Raw genomic sequence first — 17,351 nt, forward strand, 5'->3', positions numbered from 1 at the left:
GAGGAAAACTTGAGACCTAGTCGTCAGTGCTTCCTTGCTTTATTTTAGGAAGCTGAAAGAAGCGGGGCGGGGGGGGCGGAATATTCTAATGTTCCCCTGTCACATAAATGAGCGAATATCTGCACACAAACATGCGTGCCATGATTATTGTAACATTGGCCCAAGCACTCTTTATAAACTTTCTGTGAGGCATCTTTCTTCTCTTTAGGATGTGTACAGTTTAATTTATTGATTGTATATGATACACTCCCTAAAACAAAGATGTTTCAAGTGGGCGTTCATTATCATTGAATGATAGCAGAACCTTTGTCTGCCCTAAAACCAATGTTACTTACTTTGAGAGGTTTTCCTTGTAAATCTCTGCACGTACCATAATGCTGATGGCTGGTTTTAATTACTTCCTTTTTTACATTGCAAATAAAAGTGCATAGTTTGTGTAAAAGTTGAAGACAGAGGGTATGAAACAGTAACACGTGTTTGAGATCACAACGGAAAAGAAGAATAGGAGAGATCAAAGGTGAACAATTCCCAAAGGATTTTCAGGTTTATTTTGGTTTTGTCGTTTTCTTGTTTTTCAATCTCGTTGTTTCTCACCAGGCAGGTCCCAGCAGACACTTGGCGGTTCCTATGATCGGGTGCTGGGGAGCCCACTGGTTCAGAGGTCTACACATGAAGTCGCCCTAAAGGTACACCCCTACATTTGATCTTTGTTCTCTACCTGAAATTCGTTTCAAACACAACTGCATTTTGCCAAAACTGAACACCTTCTGTTTTAAAATGATATATGTCTGAGGTCGTCTTGCTGAAGTTCAAGGTAATTGTTGTTTAATCGCTAAGTCATGTCTGACTTTGCTACCCCGTGGACTGTAGCCCACCAGGCTCCTCTGTCCATGGGATTCTCCAGGCACGAATACTGGAGTACTTGCCATTTCCTTCTCCATGAAGGTAATAGACGAAGCATTATTAAATAATGATGTGCTACTAACTTGATTCTTTAAGATGAATTGGGCTTTTTTGCCTTCTAAGAATTTGGGGAAATTCTTAAAGAGATGGGAATACCAGACCACCATACCTGCCTCCTGAGAAATCTGTATGCAGGTTAAGACACGGACAGTTAAAACCGGACATGGAACAGCAGACTGGTTCCAAACTGGGAAAGGAGTACCTCAAGGCTGTATATTGTCACCCCGCCTATTTAGCTTATATGCAGAGTACATCATGTGAAATGCCCCACTGGATGAAGCACAAGCTGGAATCAAGATTGCCAGGAGAAATATCAATAACCTCAGATATGCAGATGACACCACCCTTATGGCAGAAAGTGGAGAACTAAAGAGCCTCTTGATGAAAGTGAAAGAGGAGAGTGAAAACGTTGGCTTAAAACTCAACATTCAGAAAATGAAGGTCACAGCATCGGGTCCCATCACTTCATGGCAAATAGATGGGGAAACAGTGAGAGACTTTATTTTCTTGGGCTCCAAAATCACTGCAGATGGTGACTGCAGCCATGAAATTAAATCACTGCAGATGGTGACTGCAGCCATGAAATTAAACATGCTTGCTCCTTGGAAGAAAAGCTATGACCAACCTAGACAGCATATTAAAAAGCAGGGACATTACTTTGCCAACAAAGGTCCGTCTAGTCAAAGCTATGGTGTGTCCAGTAATCACGTATGGATGTGAGAGTTGAACCATAAAGAAAGCTGAGCATCAAAGAATGGATGCTTTTGAACTGTGGTGTTGGAGAAGACTTTTGAGAGTCCCTTGGACTACAAGGAGATCAAACCAGTCCATTCTAAAGGAAATCAGTCCTGAATATTCATTGCAAAGACTGATGCTGAAGCTGAAAGTCCAATACTTTGGCCACCTGATTCGAAGAACTGACTTATTGGGAAAGACCCTGATGCTGGGAAAGACTGAAGGCGGGAGGAGAAGGGGACAACAGAGGATGAGATGGTTGGATGGCCTCACCGACTCGATGGACATGAGTTTGAGCAAGCTCTGGGAGTCGGTGATGGACAGGGAAGCCTGGCGTGCTGTAGTCTGTGGGGTCGCGAAGAGTTGGATACGACTGTACTGAACTGAAGATGAAGCTGAATACGGAACCAGCTATTTTAAACTTTTCTGGGTCTTACCAGGAGCAGATGACACCACCTAAAATCAATGCCTCTCATCAGCATTATGAATTAAAATTAAGCAGCAAAATGGATTATAATTGAGGGCATGAGTCTGTATCTTATTTGGCTCTTGTATCTTAATTCTTTGCTTTGTTAGTTTCTTAATATGATTTGTGTCTATCTGCAAATTGATTTCCTACTTAACCTTGAAAGTTATTAGAAAAACAGGTAGCTTACTATCAATAGATCTAGTGAGATGACAGGGAGTACCCAGAGGAGCAAACCAAACAGTCATAGATGCACAGACATCACGAATGGAAGCCCAGGGAGTTCCTTGGTGGTTCCAGTGGTTAGGAATCTGCACTTTCCATTACAGGCGGCACGGGTTCCATCCCTGGTCAGGGAACTATGATCCCGAAAGCCTTGTGACCCCCCAAAAAATGAAAAACCAGAGTTGAAGCCCACGTCTCAACCTAAAGCTGAGGGTTCCCCTCTCCAGCCTCTATCAAGAAGAAGCGCTGTTAATATTTTGGGAGACGGAATTTTAGCGTTTGATTTTACCCTTTTTTGTGTGTGTTTTCTGATTCTTTAATTGTTTTAATGGGGAAAAAAAAAACACTGATAGGAGCTTTGTTATTTTAAAAACATAAAAGGTAGAAATTTGCAGAAGATTTTTTTGCTGTACTGCTTTAAAAAGGACCAATCAGAAGTAAAATGATAGGCCCAAATTTAACCACAGGAACAATCTTATGTGGTAATTCTGTTTAAGAGCAAACATGTAGCAAGGTAAATATGTACCGTTGGCCCTTGACTGGGGTCATCTGCACCGGTTTGAACTGCACCGGTCCGCTTATACATGGGTCTTTTTTTTTTTTCCCCCAGTAAATACCTAACTGCTATGCAGAGTCCGTGAGTGAATCCACAGATGAGGAACCATGGATATGAGGGCCCACTGTAGTTATAAGTGGATTTTCAGCTGTGTGGGATTTTCACCCCAAACTCCATTTTGTTCAAGGGCCAGCTGTATTAGAATTTCAATATTTTACTTAATTATCTGGAAGGGGTAGTTTGGTTTTTTTAAAAATAAAAAATTAGAAAAGGTTAATTGAGTCTGTGACATCGCATGTTCAGGTTGTAGCATGAGTCTTTTAATGGGCAAAGAATATTCCATTTATATCGATGTACCACTGTATTCTATTTATCCATTCATCAGCTGATGGACATTTGAGTCGTGTTTACTTTTCTTGAGTTGTTCAGAATAGCGCTGCCATGAACATTCGTGTGTAAATTTTATCTGGATATGTACCTTCATTTTCTCTTGGGTATATACCTGAGAGGAGAATTGCTTGGTCATATGGTAACTCTGTTTAACGTTTGGAAGAATCATCCCAACTTTTTCAAAGTGGCCGCGCCGTCAGTCAGTATTTTTTAAATGCAATTGAGTCATAGTTTAAATGTCAGAGGGCAGAGGGGAGAGAGAACGTCTGTTGCTCACCAGTGTCTTGATTGAGTCTGAATTCAGTATTCAGGGAACACATAAGCTTTGAGTGAGTTGAATTGAGTGCACATGTTGACTTCCTGTTGTGAGTTGGGCATTGGTGTTTAGCTTCATAGATGACTCTGGAATTTTGTGTAGCCTTTGATGATTCCCTGTGCAGTTTCGATATGTGGATGTTCATTTGGGATTATGCTGGGGAAAAGCATTGCTGCTCACATACCACAGTGCCCATGGTGCCTCCGTGACCGTGAGCTTGGGAGTCAGCTGTAAATCACAGCCCTTTCTCTCTGTGCTGGGTGCTGTGCGTTAGAAAGTGAGGGCTCGTGTCTGTTCCTGTTGTTATTCATTCGCCAAGTTCTGTGTGACTCTTTGCAACCCCATGGACTCCAGCACGCCAGGCTTCCCTGTCCATCACCATCTCCCACAGTTTACTCAAACCCATGTCCATTGAGTCGGTGATACCATCCAACCATCTCATCCTCTGTCGTCCCCTTCTCTTCCTGCCCTCAATCATTCCCAGCATCACGGTCTTTTCCAGTGAGTTAGCTCTTCACATCAGGTGGCCAAAGTATTAGAGTTTCAGCTTCAGCATCAGTCCTTCCAATGAACACCCAGGACTGATCTCCCTTAGGATGGACTGGTTGGATCTCCTTGCAGTGCAAGGGACTCTCAAGAGTCTTCTCCAGCCCCACAGTTCTAAAGCATCGATTCTTCGGTCCTCAGCCTTCTTATGGTCCAACTCGCCCATTCATACAGGACTACTGGAAAAACCATAGCTTTGACCAGATGGACCTTGGTCTGTTCCCATTTGACTTAGCCTAGTTTCAGCAGGTCCCTCCTCAGAAAGCAACGGACAAACAGCAGATGACGGCTGTGGTTTCTTCTTGGCTCTTCATTGCAGAGAGACCGGTGGGTTATCCCTGAGGAGCGTCCGTCCACATTCTTGGGGCCTCACCTTCAGGTTCCCAGACAGGAAGATTTCCGGCCGGAAAGTGACAAGGCGGGCTTGCTCTAATGTAGAGAGGGGAGAATCTTCGGGCGAGCGAGGTTGGCAGACGTTTTCCATCAAGGGCCAGAGAGTAGATGTTGATAGTTGATGCTTTGTGGGCCCCGGGGTCTCCGTTACTTTATTCTGCCTTTACCCTGTGAGAACCGCTACTTATCGTACACCAGTGAACGAGTGTGGCTGAGTGACATCGGTAATACGTCGCCGATGGGCACTGGAATTCCAGTGTCATCGCAATTTCAGGAGTGGCAGAATAGGACTGTTTTGATTTTCTTTGCAACCATGTAGGAGCAGAGACTCCGTGGATAGCTCCTAAGCCTTACGGAAGGTGGGCAACGTGTGAATCTGCCTGTGGGCTGCAGTGCACCAGCCTTGACCTTGAGAAAGACACCTGTCTCATTTCTCCTCCAACCGTGAGCTCTGAGTTGAAGGGCCTCTAACGTGCGAGGTCCATGGAGAGCTTAAGACAGCATCCACATTGTGCTTCCCCTGATGGCTCAGATGGGAGAGAATCCGACTGCAGGGTAGGAGACACGGGTTTGATCCTGGGGTCAGGAAGATCCCCTTGGAGGAGGGCGTGGCAACCCCACTCCAGTATCCTTGCCTGGAGAATCCCCACGGACAGAGGAACCTGGCGGGCTACAGTCCATGGGGTCGCAAAGAGTCAGACACTATTGAAGGGACTCACACTTTATTACTAAGTTGTGGTTGCTTGGCCAAGACCCTGCAGTTGCTCATGGACTTTAGGAGTTGTAGGCCCTTCCATGAGCAGAGTGGCTCTGGACGTGTGTAACCAGCCTTCCCCAGGGGACATTTGATCATGTCTGGAGACCTTTGAGGAAGATGTTGCTCCTGACACCCAGTGGGTGGAGACCAGGGACGTTGTTCAACATCCTCCAGGGCATCGGGGAACCCATCACAGAGGTCCATGTGGTCCCGAGTGTCCACAGTACCGAGACTGACGACCCCTCCCTGCTCCCATCAGTGTTTCTTTCTGTGTTTTGATCGCCGCAGTCCTCTGGCTGTGGGCATTTCACCTGCCGAGCGCTGGATGAGAAAACTGAATGCCTTCCGCTTGCTGATTTAAGTGTCAAGAGACCCGCTTGACTTCACGATGCTTTTAGTATTTTTCTTTTACGCGGTGTGTTGTTGGTGGTGGTGCGTGTGCATGCGTGCTCACTCGTGTCCAACTCTTTGAGACCGCATGGACTGTAGCCCACCAGGCTCCTCTGTCCGAGGGATTTCCCAGGCAAGAATAGAGGCATGGGTCACCATGCTCATTTAAAGCTGAGGCATCACAATATATTCTGTTGTTGGTCACTCAGCCGTGTCCGACTCTTTGTGACCCTGTGGCCTGCAGCATGCCAGGCTTCCCTGTCCTTCACTGTTGACCTGAGTTTGCTCATGTCCGTTGACTCAGCGATGCTATCCAGCTAACTCATCCTCTGTCGCCCCCTCCTCCCCCTGCCCTCAACATCTCCCTATTTGAGCACCAAGGTTTTTGACATACAGGCTGACTCAGAGGGCAAAGCATCGCCTGCCTTTATATTTACAGAGAAAGCCACAGGGTTGTTTTTTTTTTTTTTCAAAACTCTGGAGACCACATTATAGGAGTCGATGACCTCACTTAGGACTCCACCTACCACAGAAAAGGGAATCATCCAGGCCAAGATAAATCTTGCGTATGTGGCTGAAAATCACAGTGTCTGAGAGCTTTCGTAACCAGCCTGTGTACATTCCTGTGATTTATCAGAGGGCCTAGTGCAGAGACTCTCATTCCAGCCCCTTGGTCTCAGAGATAATTAAAGTCTGTAAATTAATTTACAGACTAATCGGAAGCCTTAGCTGGCAGACCCACGTCCTCCAGCAAAGGAGGGAAAGGACATTTTTACATTGAAGCTGTCCGTATCTCCCGAGGCACTTAGCTGCGATAGCTTGGGGGCCTGAACTTGCATTTCACCGCGTGGACGGAAGGCTGTAAAGTGAAACCGTGCTGTCGGAGTTACGTGTGTGTCTGTCTCTCTGTGATGCAGACCTTTCTTAGCAGTGGCTTGCTGTCATCGGGGTGGACTTTTTAGGAAGGTTTCCCTCTGGACCTGCCTCCCGATCTGGCAGAGGAGTGTGGGCTGGGCAGGGTGTGCGGCTCAGAGGGTTCTAGATGGGGACCTGTGGCTGCTCGGGAGGGGACATGTGGTCTTGGCAGCACGTCTGGGCCAGGACACCCCGTCCTCTCGCATCTCCATGCTTCATGCCTGTGTGCACAGGGTCGGAACGGAGCTCACCAACCAGCCACTAATGAATCCGGGTGGGCAAATAGGCTCAGAGAGGCCCCTTTCAGAAGGCCTCACCGTGGGGGTGTTTTTTGATTTCTGTGAAGTACGTCATTATTTTTCTAACCCGAGGAGGCTCCCTTCTCCCTGCTGTCTCAACCCTGCCAATTTCTTTCCTCCTTAGCTGGGGTGTTCTCATACTGATTTCTGAAGACGCTGCCAGATTTTAATTACATTCTAATGAATGTGACTGCAGTTCACGTTCGTAGGAGGAAATTAGGAAAATACTGAAAAGGCACGCCACATGTACATGGATTTAAGTCCAGCATCATCCCAGCCCTGGAGAGACCAATGTATTTTATTTTACTGTTTACATTTCAGAGGGTATCTTTTATGTGTACACGTGTGTGTGTGTGTGTGTGTGTGTGTGTGTGTGGTTTGTGTGGTTTAGTTGCTAAGTCGTGTCTGACTATTTGCAACCCCATGGACTGTAGTCTGCCAGGCTCCTCTGTCCATGGAATTCTCTAGGCAAGAATACTGGAGTGGATTGCCATTTCTTTCTCCAGGGGATCTTCCCCACCCAGGGATCGAACCTGGGTCTCCTGCGTTGCAGGCAGATTGCTTACCCACTGAGCCACCGGGGGAGGCCTTGTGTGTGTGTACAAAATGAAACTTAGGCACACGCGCATTCCATTTGAAGCCTCCTTTTTTTTTTCACATAGCACTGTATCGTGGACGTCATTACCAGTCATGAAAATCCTTATGAGGACTACAATCTTACTAGGTTACTTCATTCTCTTATTCAGATGGTGGCGTTAGTGGTTAAGAACCCGCCTGCCAATGCAGGAGGCTTTCAGTCCCTGGGTTGGGAAGATCCCCTGGAGGAGAACAGGGCCACGCACTCTAGCATTCTTGCCTGGCAAATCCCATGGACAGAGGAGCCTGGCGGGCTGAGGTAATAGGGTTGCAAAGAGTCGGACACACCGACGCAAGCTGGCACGCATGCGTGCCACTGCTGGGCATGTGAACTCTGGTGAGGAAAGAATAGTTCTTTGATTATGTTTATAATTTTGGACCATTGGGTTCCCAAGTAAATAAATATAAATATAAAATTAGTGAAAAATCTTACCTTGGGGGGGACTCTCTTTCTTACTGTAGAATAATATGCATGCAAATACTCTTTACTAAAATGAAGATAAGTCTGGCGGAGGGGGGAAAGAAGCTGAAACCACTGTTGACATTTTCTTGTTCTTTGTCCAATCTATTCTGTATATATATATTCTGCAATAGCTGAAGTCCAACTGTAAAAGCCATCATTTGTTGAACAGTACTCATTACTGTCTTTGAACAACAACAAAAAGTTTGCAGTCGTTTTCCAGCAGTTACGTGGCGGCTTCGTTTTAGTTAACGCAAGCAGAGCAGGTGTGCAACCTGCTGAAACAAGCTTGCTTCCTCTCCACCTTCGTCTCCAGCAGTGTGTACAAGAGCATTTATATGTAAATGTTGATGCACACATTAAACTTCTAGTTTCATAACTGGCCACTGGAAAACACAGTTTCCATTTGAAAAGAGAGCAATGTTATGGACTTCCCCGGTGGCTCGGTAAAGCATCCGCCTGCCAGTACAGCAGACACAGGTTGGATCCCTGGGTTGGAAAGATCCCCTCGAGGACGAAATGGCAACCTACTCCAGTATTCTTGCCTGGAGAATCCCATGGTCAGAGGAGCCTGGCGGGCTACATTCCATGGGGTTGCATAGAGTTGGACACGACTGATCAGCTAAACCACCCCCAGTGTTACGGAGAAGGGAAGCCAGGGCGTGAGACCTACTGCGTTGCAGTCGGCAGAGAATCTGTGAAAGCGCCTTGCTGCAATGAGGTCATTTACAGCAGATTTTCCAGCAGCTCTGGCTCTGCACCCTCACCCCGCGTGGAATCAAGTCCCAGAGCCCTGAGCCTCGTCCAGAAGATCACTTTACGCGATGCATTCTCCCAGCGTCCAGGCCAGCAGACTCGTAGCAGAGACAAGACCTCAGACCGACTTTTTCTTCCATCCCTGGAGAATGAAGGAAGGGGATGCACGAGAGGATGTTACGAGACCGCGTCCTAACGGCACCGATTTGCTAAGAGAGAAACTTCTGCCACGGATGATATCACGCTGAACACCACGCTCCCCACCCTGGAGTCACTGTTTCCGAACCAGGCTCTCCGCCCATGGGCAGGGAAACTCACTCGCCCTTTCTGTCTTCATCTCCCAGAGCCAACGTTCAAGTGGCTCTGTGGTCATTACATCCTTCAAGATCATCACAGAGCAGTTCAGATTTTATTGTTTGGGGAGTGGTCCTGTTCCTTCCTGGAGTAGGAGAGCATATTAAATACTGTACACGCAATACAGCCAAACCCTTAGACACCATTTCCTGCTCCCTTTTTTAAAAAAAAAGAAAAAAACAACTTTTTTTTTTTACCTTTGTATTTGGTATTGGGGTGCAGCTGATTAACAACATTGCTGTAGTTTCTGGTGGAATGCAAAGGGACTCAGCCGTACATTAAATGTATCCCTTCTCCCCCAAACTCCCCTCCCATCCAGGCTGCCACATGACATTGAGCAGAGTTCCCTGTGCTGTCCAGCAGGTCCTTTTTGGTTCTCCATGTTAAACACAGCAGTGTGTCCATGTCCATCCCAAACTCCCTAACTAACCCTTACCCCTTCCTTCCCCCTGGGAACCATAAGGTTATTACAGAGGATTGAGCAGAGTTCCCTGTGCTGGACAGCAGGTCCTGTTAAGTATAACTCCATGTTAAGTATAACATCATAGACACGACTTCTCTTGCAACTGAATTTCAAACTGTTTGTGACCTTGGTTATTAAGGGTCTTTTGCCACCTGGAAATTAAGTTGTTAAAAAAGGAAAAATACTGTAAATAATCGTCCCTTCAGCTTCCTGATGGATTTCAGCCCCCCAGTGGTTATTTATGTTGGAATAAAGCAGGAAGTCTCCAGACGTGTCATCAGCTCACACTGATTTTTTTCTTCCTCTGAAACCAGAACAGTGAGGGAATATGTGGTTTTTACCACACAGTGAAGATGGTCATTTCCTTTCTGCCCAGTCACAACCACAAAGATCTCAGATCTACCTAATGGGAGGTGCCTCCAATGAAAACTCTGGAGAAGGGCATGGCAACCCACTCCGGTATTCTTGCCTGGGAAATCCCATGGACAGAGGAGCCTGGCGGGCCGCAGTCCATAGGGGTCACAAAGAGCCGGGCGCAACAGAGCACTCACATGCATGAATCATAACTGGGTCAGGCAAGAAAATAAACACCATGTCACTAATAGAGAACCCATTTTTGTTGTTGTTTTTGGAGGCGTGTTCCTTGGGGGCGAGTGTGGCCTCTCTGCTTTGAGGATGCTTGCAGGGGGGCGGAGTAGGATTAAGAGCCCTCCTGGGTCTCTGCGGTGCTCGGGGCCCTGGTCTGGAAGTGTGTGTAGAAGCATGTCATCCTCACCACCTTCCCGGGGGAGGGGGAGGGCAGCGGTTGTTAGCATCCACAGTTGGCATAGGTGGAAAATTGAGGCCTGCGGTCCACAGCTGCATAGGGATGAAGGTGCAGTCAGCATCAGGCCTCCTGGCTCAGCCTCAAGCCCCCCCTGACACCCCGAGTGCCACGTTCTCTGTTCTCCTTGGTGCCCTCAGGACATGATTCCCCTTACCTCCAGCCAATCAATCGTTGGAGGTCCGAACCATCGCCCTGGGGTTCCCCTAACTTCGTTGCAGCCAGCACAAGCATTTTCCTGGAGGAGGGCATGGCAACCCACTCCAGTATCCTTGCCTGGAGAATCCCAGGGACGGAGGAGCCTGGCGGGGCTACACGTAGTCCATGGGAGTCACAGAGGGTCGGACACAACTGAAGCAAGTTAGCACGCAGAGGCATTCTGAGCTCTGTAAGAATCCTGCTTGGCTGATGACACAGGCCGACTCCTGCCATCTCAGAGTCCACGGTCCAGGCACACAGGCTGGTCTTCCTGCTCCTGGGTCCCGGGGAGCACTCAGCCCATCCTTGAAGATGCCGGGGTCTCGGCCAGTCTGCCGCGGAATCGAACTCTGTTGGTTCGGTCTGTGTCCATGGGGCAGCTTGCTGACTCCCCGCCTCCTGATAGAAGTCACGTCACTGTGTCGATGACTCAGCTCCTCGCTGGTGTGTGTCTTGGGGCCACGTGGGTGCACCCTGTCGGTTCGGTGACCGTCAGGTTCAGCATGGAACTTTGATGTGTGGGAGGTTGCTGTGAGTCATCTGTGCTGCAGAAGCACAGGTGTGAACGGGGCCACGTGGTCACCCCACCTGGGGGTGTTGACAGGACTGTGGGGGTACCCCCGGTAATCTTCCTTGTCTGTCCACAGAAGGGCCAGCTGGTGCAAGCAGCCACCTTCTGTCCCAGGGTTCTGTTGAAGCTCGGTACCAACCGCTGCAGTGTCTTCATTGAATCAAGTCGCGGTGTGTGTTCTCATTTTCTGGTGCCCCTGATTTTGTTTCCGTTAATGTGGTTTATAGATGGGTCCATGCCAGCATTCTAAAACGCATCAGCTCATGTTTTGGGGGATACTTTTCACCTGTATGTTTATATGTTTCATTGTAAAATCTTTACATAAGCAGAAAATACAGGGGAAATTTTTCACCTGTATGTTTATGTGTTAGATAATTATAAAAGCTTTATGTCACCAAAAAATACAGGGGAAAATTTTCACCTGTATGTGTTTAGATAATTATAAAGCCTTTATGTTACCGGAACGTACGGCAGGAATCGGGCATTAGTTACCTCCTGAGTATTACATGTGTTAATTGTTTTCCGAAAGAATCGCGATTGAGGAGGAACACGCAGGCAGTGTCTGAAACGTCTCTCCGCTTTCTCCTCTCGCCTTTTCCGACAGAGGGTGGTGGCTGCTGCTTCGTAAAGACCTCATCCCCGCGAGGTGAGGCTAAGATGAGCATTACCAGTGACGAGGTGAACTTCCTGGTGTACCGATATCTCCAGGAGTCAGGTAAGAAGCTGGCTTCCTGCCCGGAGCGGGGAGAAAAACACCTTCTTCCAACACGCCACCTGCAGGGCCAGCAACCACGGATGGAAAACCCGGGCTATAGAGAAGACAGAGCTCCGGACACGCTCATTCAGAGGACTGAAGGGAGGTGGAGAAGGGGCTGGGCCGTCCTGCTCTTGGGGTGGGATGAGAGAACGTGTTCTTGTTTCCGCTGACATTTCTGTTCACCTGAAGCCAGCCTGGAATGAAGATCAAGTGAAGGGAAGGTGAAAGTCGCTCAGTCCTGTCCGACTCTTTGCGACCCCGTGGGCTGTCTGGTTCACGGGATTCTCCAGGCCAGAATACTGGAGTGGGTGGCCTTTCCCTTCTCCAGGGGGCCCTTCCCCACCCAGGGATACAACCCAGCTCTCCCGTACTGTAGGCAGATTCTCGACCAGCTGAGCCACAAGGGAAGCGCATTAAGATGAAGAGCAGCTGTGATAGATGTGGTGAGGGGCGAGGAGGATTTGGAGTTCTGGGTCCCCGTCCTCGGGAGGGCACTTGTGCTCTGGTGTATAGGTATGGTGCATCTATATGGGGGTGGGGCAGCTGGTGTTCTTGGCCCCGACTATAGAGGAGGGTATTTATGGGCTGGTGTATACGTATGGTGTATATACATGGGGAGGTGGAGCGATTGGGTGTTCTCAGCCCCCACCATAGGGAAGGCATTTGTGGGCTGATATATAAATACGGGGGTGGGTGTGTGGGTGGGTGTGGGTAGGTGTGTGTGTGTCTGTCTGTGTATGTGTTTCTGTGTGTCCCTGTCTCTGTCTGTGTCTGTGTGGTTTTATTTATTGGACCCAGCTGCCAATTTATTGGACCCAGCGTGCGCGCGCGCGCATGCGTGCGTCGTGATTGGTGTTCTGGGCAATTTATTGGACCCAGCGTGCGTGCGTGCGTGCGTGCGTGCGTGCGTGCGTGCGTGATTGGCGTTCTGGGCAATTTATTGGACCCAGCGTGCGTGGGTGCGTGCGTGCGTGCGTGCGTGCGTGCGTGCGTGCGTGCGTGATTGGCGTTCTGGGCAATTTATTGGACCCAGCGTGCGTGGGTGCGTGCGTGCGTGCGTGCGTGCGTGCGTGCGTGATTGGCGTTCTGGGCAATTTATTGGACCCAGCGTGCGTGCGTGCGTGCGTGCGTGATTGGTGTTCTGGGCAATTTATTGGACCCAGCGTGCGTGCGTGCGTGCGTGCGTGATTGGTGTTCTGGGCAATTTATTGGACCCAGCGTGCGTGCGTGCGTGCGTGCGTGCGTGCGTGATTGGTGTTCTGGGCAATTTATTGGACCCAGCGTGCGTGGGTGCGTGCGTGCGTGCGTGCGTGCGTGCGTGCGTGCGTGCGTGCGTGCGTGATTGGCGTTCTGGGCAATTTATTGGACCCAGCGTGCGTGGGTGCGTGCGTGCGTGCGTGATTGGTGTTCTGGGCAATTTATTGGACCGTGCGTGCGTGCGTGCGTGCGTGCGTGCGTGCGTGCGTGATTGGTGTTCTGGGCAACCAACAGGGTATTTCTGGGCTGATGTATACATTTGGGCTTCCCTGGTGGCTCAGCTGGTAAAAGAATCCGCCTGCAATGCGGGAGACCTGGGTTGGGAAGATCCCATGTATATATGTGGAGGTGGGGTGTTTGGTGTTCTTGGTGCTCACCATAAGGAGGATATTTATGGGCTGGTGTAAATGTATGAAAGTGGGGTGATTTTATGTTCTCGACCCCCATCGTAGGAAGGGCTTTTGTGGTCTGGCATATATGTACAGTATATATATATAAGGAGAGGGTAGGGTGGTGTTGTTAGCCCCCATCATAGAGAGGATATTTATGGGCTGGTGTATACATATCGTGTATATACATGGCAGTTGGGGTGATTAGATATTCTCAGACCCCCCACAGGGAGGGCATTTGTGGGCTGGTGTATACATATGATGTATATACATGGGGAGCGCGTTGATTGGATGTTCTCAGCCCCCACCATAGGGAGGGCATTTGTGGGCTGGTATATACATATAGTGTGTGTGTGTGTGTGTGTGTGTGTACACATATATATAGGGGGGTGGGGTGAGTGTGTGCATGTGTGTATACACATATATATCTATGGGGGTGGGGTGAGTGTGTGTGTGTATACACACATATATGGGGTGGGGTGAGTGTGTGTGTATACACATATATATGGGGTGGGGTGAGAGAGTGTGTGTGTGTGTGTGTGTGTGTGTGTGTGTATACACACGTATATATATATATGGGGGTGAGGTGTTTGGTGTTCTTGGTCCCGACCACAGAGAGAGTGTTTGTGGGCTGGTTACAGATGCGTGTACAGAATTGCTGTGGGGTAACTCAGTGAACAGAAGTGCACCATCCCAGCCGTGGAGGACAGAGTCCGAAGCAGGGTGCCAGCTGGCTTGCTTTCCTGCCACGACTGTCTGCCTCACGGGGGTCTGCTCCAGCCTGTCTGCCAGCTTCGGCTGGACCGTCTTTGGCGCTCCTTGCTTCCTAGGCGCTTTGTCCCCCGAGACCTGCCTTCCCCTTCATGAGGCGCTCTGGCTGTGTGCGTGGCACCCTCTGTCCACGTCTGTCAAATCTCTCCTTTTCTCAAAGACAAGGTCATACTGGATTTAGGGGGCTCACGGTGCTCCAGCACAACCTCGTCTTAACAAATGACATCTTCAGGGACCCTCTTCCAAACGCCGTCGCATCCTGAGCCGTACTGTGGGCCAGGACTACCAACCTGGGCAGTTGCAGGGGACACAGTTCGAGCTATAACCGTCGGTTCTGCGCGTATTGAAGCTTTATTCACTTTGTGTCTCGTTTTCTGTAGTCTGCAAATTGATTATTCAAGAAAGAAGCCAGTTCTCACATCCCACTTCCACACAGGCTGTCATTGAGGGTGATCGAAGTGTGAGTCCCTGAGTCCAGACTCTTCCAGAATCAGCCCACAAGGGTGAGATGGGCCAGTCTTGCAGGCGACCCAAATGGCTCAATACTGATCCTTGAACAAAAAGAATGAAATACGTGGGGCATGCCACAAGTTATAAGTAAACCTCTCCCCACGCAAGCCTGAGGTCCTGTTTCTGCTGTCAACCCTAGCTAGCATTATTCATGAAAACTACACTTTCTTTCTAATATACAGTGGACCATTCGGATTAGCTCTTGCTAGATGTTTCGTATAAAAAAAAATGATGAGCAGAACAAAATTACCACCTCATCCCTCGTCAGTCAGGGAGGTCACACCCACGGCTCTAATAACTTAACCTCGGAAATTAACCAGGAAATCTCTCACCTGGAGTCCAAGTGTCCTCCCAGCACTGATCTCATAGATTCCCAGAGATGTCTGCAGATGAAAATTCCACGTACCAAACCGTGCCTCCCTGAAGACTTCCAGCTTGGAATTCAGGATTCTTTCCCTTTAGAAACACCTGCACAAAAATAGGCTGAAAAAGTGCGGTCCAAATGTGTAAACAATCTTAAGGTGAAATTGCCATCCCTCTGTGAACATGAGGATAAATAGAGACTTGGGAAAGAAAACTTTTGTGTAACCTAGAGAAAGGTTTCTCCCGGTGGGCAGTCCCTAGGGCCCCCCAGGGCAAGAGCGTTGCTGGCCTCTTTGAATAAACACAGAAATGTCTATCCCTCCCCCCCTGAGAAAAGCGAGACTTCCTTTTTTAGGATCTGTTTACATTTGTCTCACATTTGTTGAGAAACTTTCTGTAACCAGGCGACTGAGAAAGGAGCCTTGGGAGACGCAATGTATTCCATCAATGCCGGTTGTGTGTAGCATCTGCTGAGCGGCTGTCGTAATTTGTCAGCCTCGAGTAGGATCCCATAGATCGCGTGAGGAGTTAAGAGATGACTGTGTGTTCCTCTGACGACTGTGTGCGTCCGGGAACTGCCTCTGGTACCCCCACGAGGGCGTACTCCAAAGAAGAAATGCCTAATGTTGTGAAGCTTTCATGGTGGGATTGCTTAACATTTATCTCAAATCCTCACACTTTGGTTAGCTGGTGGTTTAGTTGCTCAGTTGTGTCTGACGTTTTGCAAGCACGTGGACTGTAGCCCACCAGGCTCCTCTGGCCGTGGGGATTCTCCAGGCGAGAATACCGGAGTGGGTAGCCTTTCCCTTCTCCAGGGGATCTTCCCGACCCAGGGATCGAACCCAAGTCTCCCGCATTGCAGGTGGATTCTTTACCAGCTGGGCAACCAGGGAAGCCCAAGAAGACTAGAGTGGGTAGTCTTTCCCTTCTCCAGGGGATCTTCCCGACCCAGGGGTCGAACCCAGGCCTCCTGCACTGCAGGCAGATTCTTTACTGATTGAGCCACCAGGGAATTTACTGAGCAGCCGCCAGGTGGACAGAGCACCTTCTTGGCTTCATAATGTCTCCTTTCTAGCTGAAAGGGGGAAAGGAAGAAGAGGGAAGGAAGGAAGGAAGGGGAAGGAAAAGAAGGCAGGAAGGAGATGGAAGGACTCTCCTGATCAAGTATCTGTGCTGTCTCTCCTTTACCAGCATCAAGCCCATCATCCATAAATTCTCTACCATGCTAGGAGACTGACTCAACTCCTCCCAGTGTGGCTTCTCCACTAGGGGTTTGAAAGTTCCATTTCCAAGTCTTCAGTCGTGTCACCTACCCCCCCGCCCCGCCCCCGCCCCCTCCCGCTGCCCCAGGCTGTGTGTGTAGAAGGTGTGCGTGTGCAGGAGGTTGAGAGACGGTGGGTGGGGAGGACCCTGCAGGGAGGCAGGCCTCTGGATCCCGGGGCGGGGGTGGGGGTGGGGGTGGGGGTCTGCTGTTGGCTTTACAACCAGGCAGTGAGTAGACCCAGCATATTCCACCCCGCCTCGAGGCACAGGTTCTCTGCCACCGCACGGGCTGGGCTGGTGCAGAGTTGTGCAGCACTTGTGCCAGTCAGGATGTTCGGGGCTGCAGGGAAGACGGTCCCCATCAGAACATTGATTCCTCACGCACCCCACCCCACCAGATAGCTGGCAGGCGCAGTACGGAAGCAACACTTTCCTGAAAGTGTTACGACAAAATGCACATCACATCTCCGCAAACTCAGGAAAAGTATCTTGGAAAGGGGCTTCCTTTTCTGCCCTCAAGAGGCAGAATTCGCATCATCTAGGGTTCCTGTCTGGCCTCCCTCCACCCGGCTGTGGATTCCACAGCCTCTAAGGCAGACGGGATTTCATGGCGTCACTGTTGTCTAAAGCAAGGGCCGTGCCAGTGGAAGGCGCTGTCTGCATGCTGTCGTTTATGGTTGCTCCTCCTGGCTGCCAGATAAAGAAGATCGGTTAGTAAGCAAGGCTTTTTTTTTCCTTTTTCCCAGTTCAGCTAGAGATTTTGAGCAGCCCCAGCAGCAAAGTGTTCATTTTTGCATGAGTTGCGGCAGTCCGCTTTTGAGGGCTAGGA

General features: G+C 49.3%; 1 protein-coding gene across 2 annotated transcripts in view; it reads left to right on the forward strand.

Annotated features, from left to right (window-relative positions):
• The first annotated feature begins 586 nt into the window (after positions 1-586).
• The window catches only part of LOC128071005 (F-box-like/WD repeat-containing protein TBL1X), a 74,389-nt gene continuing 57,624 nt past the window's right edge, over positions 587-17,351 (forward strand). Inside the window, exons 1-3 of one of the 2 annotated variants that reach the window (XM_052664004.1) lie at positions 623-686; positions 11,289-11,382; positions 11,817-11,927. In XM_052664004.1, coding sequence (XP_052519964.1) covers positions 11,870-11,927 — 58 coding nt within the window. In that variant the 5' untranslated portion in view covers positions 623-686; positions 11,289-11,382; positions 11,817-11,869. Of the gene's footprint in view, positions 687-11,288; positions 11,383-11,816; positions 11,928-17,351 lie in introns of both variants that reach the window. The other variant, XM_052664003.1, reaches the window with a different exon arrangement.

The sequence above is a fragment of the Budorcas taxicolor genome, chromosome Y, assembly GCF_023091745.1.
Source record: "Budorcas taxicolor isolate Tak-1 chromosome Y, Takin1.1, whole genome shotgun sequence".
Taxonomy (NCBI): domain Eukaryota; kingdom Metazoa; phylum Chordata; class Mammalia; order Artiodactyla; family Bovidae; genus Budorcas; species Budorcas taxicolor.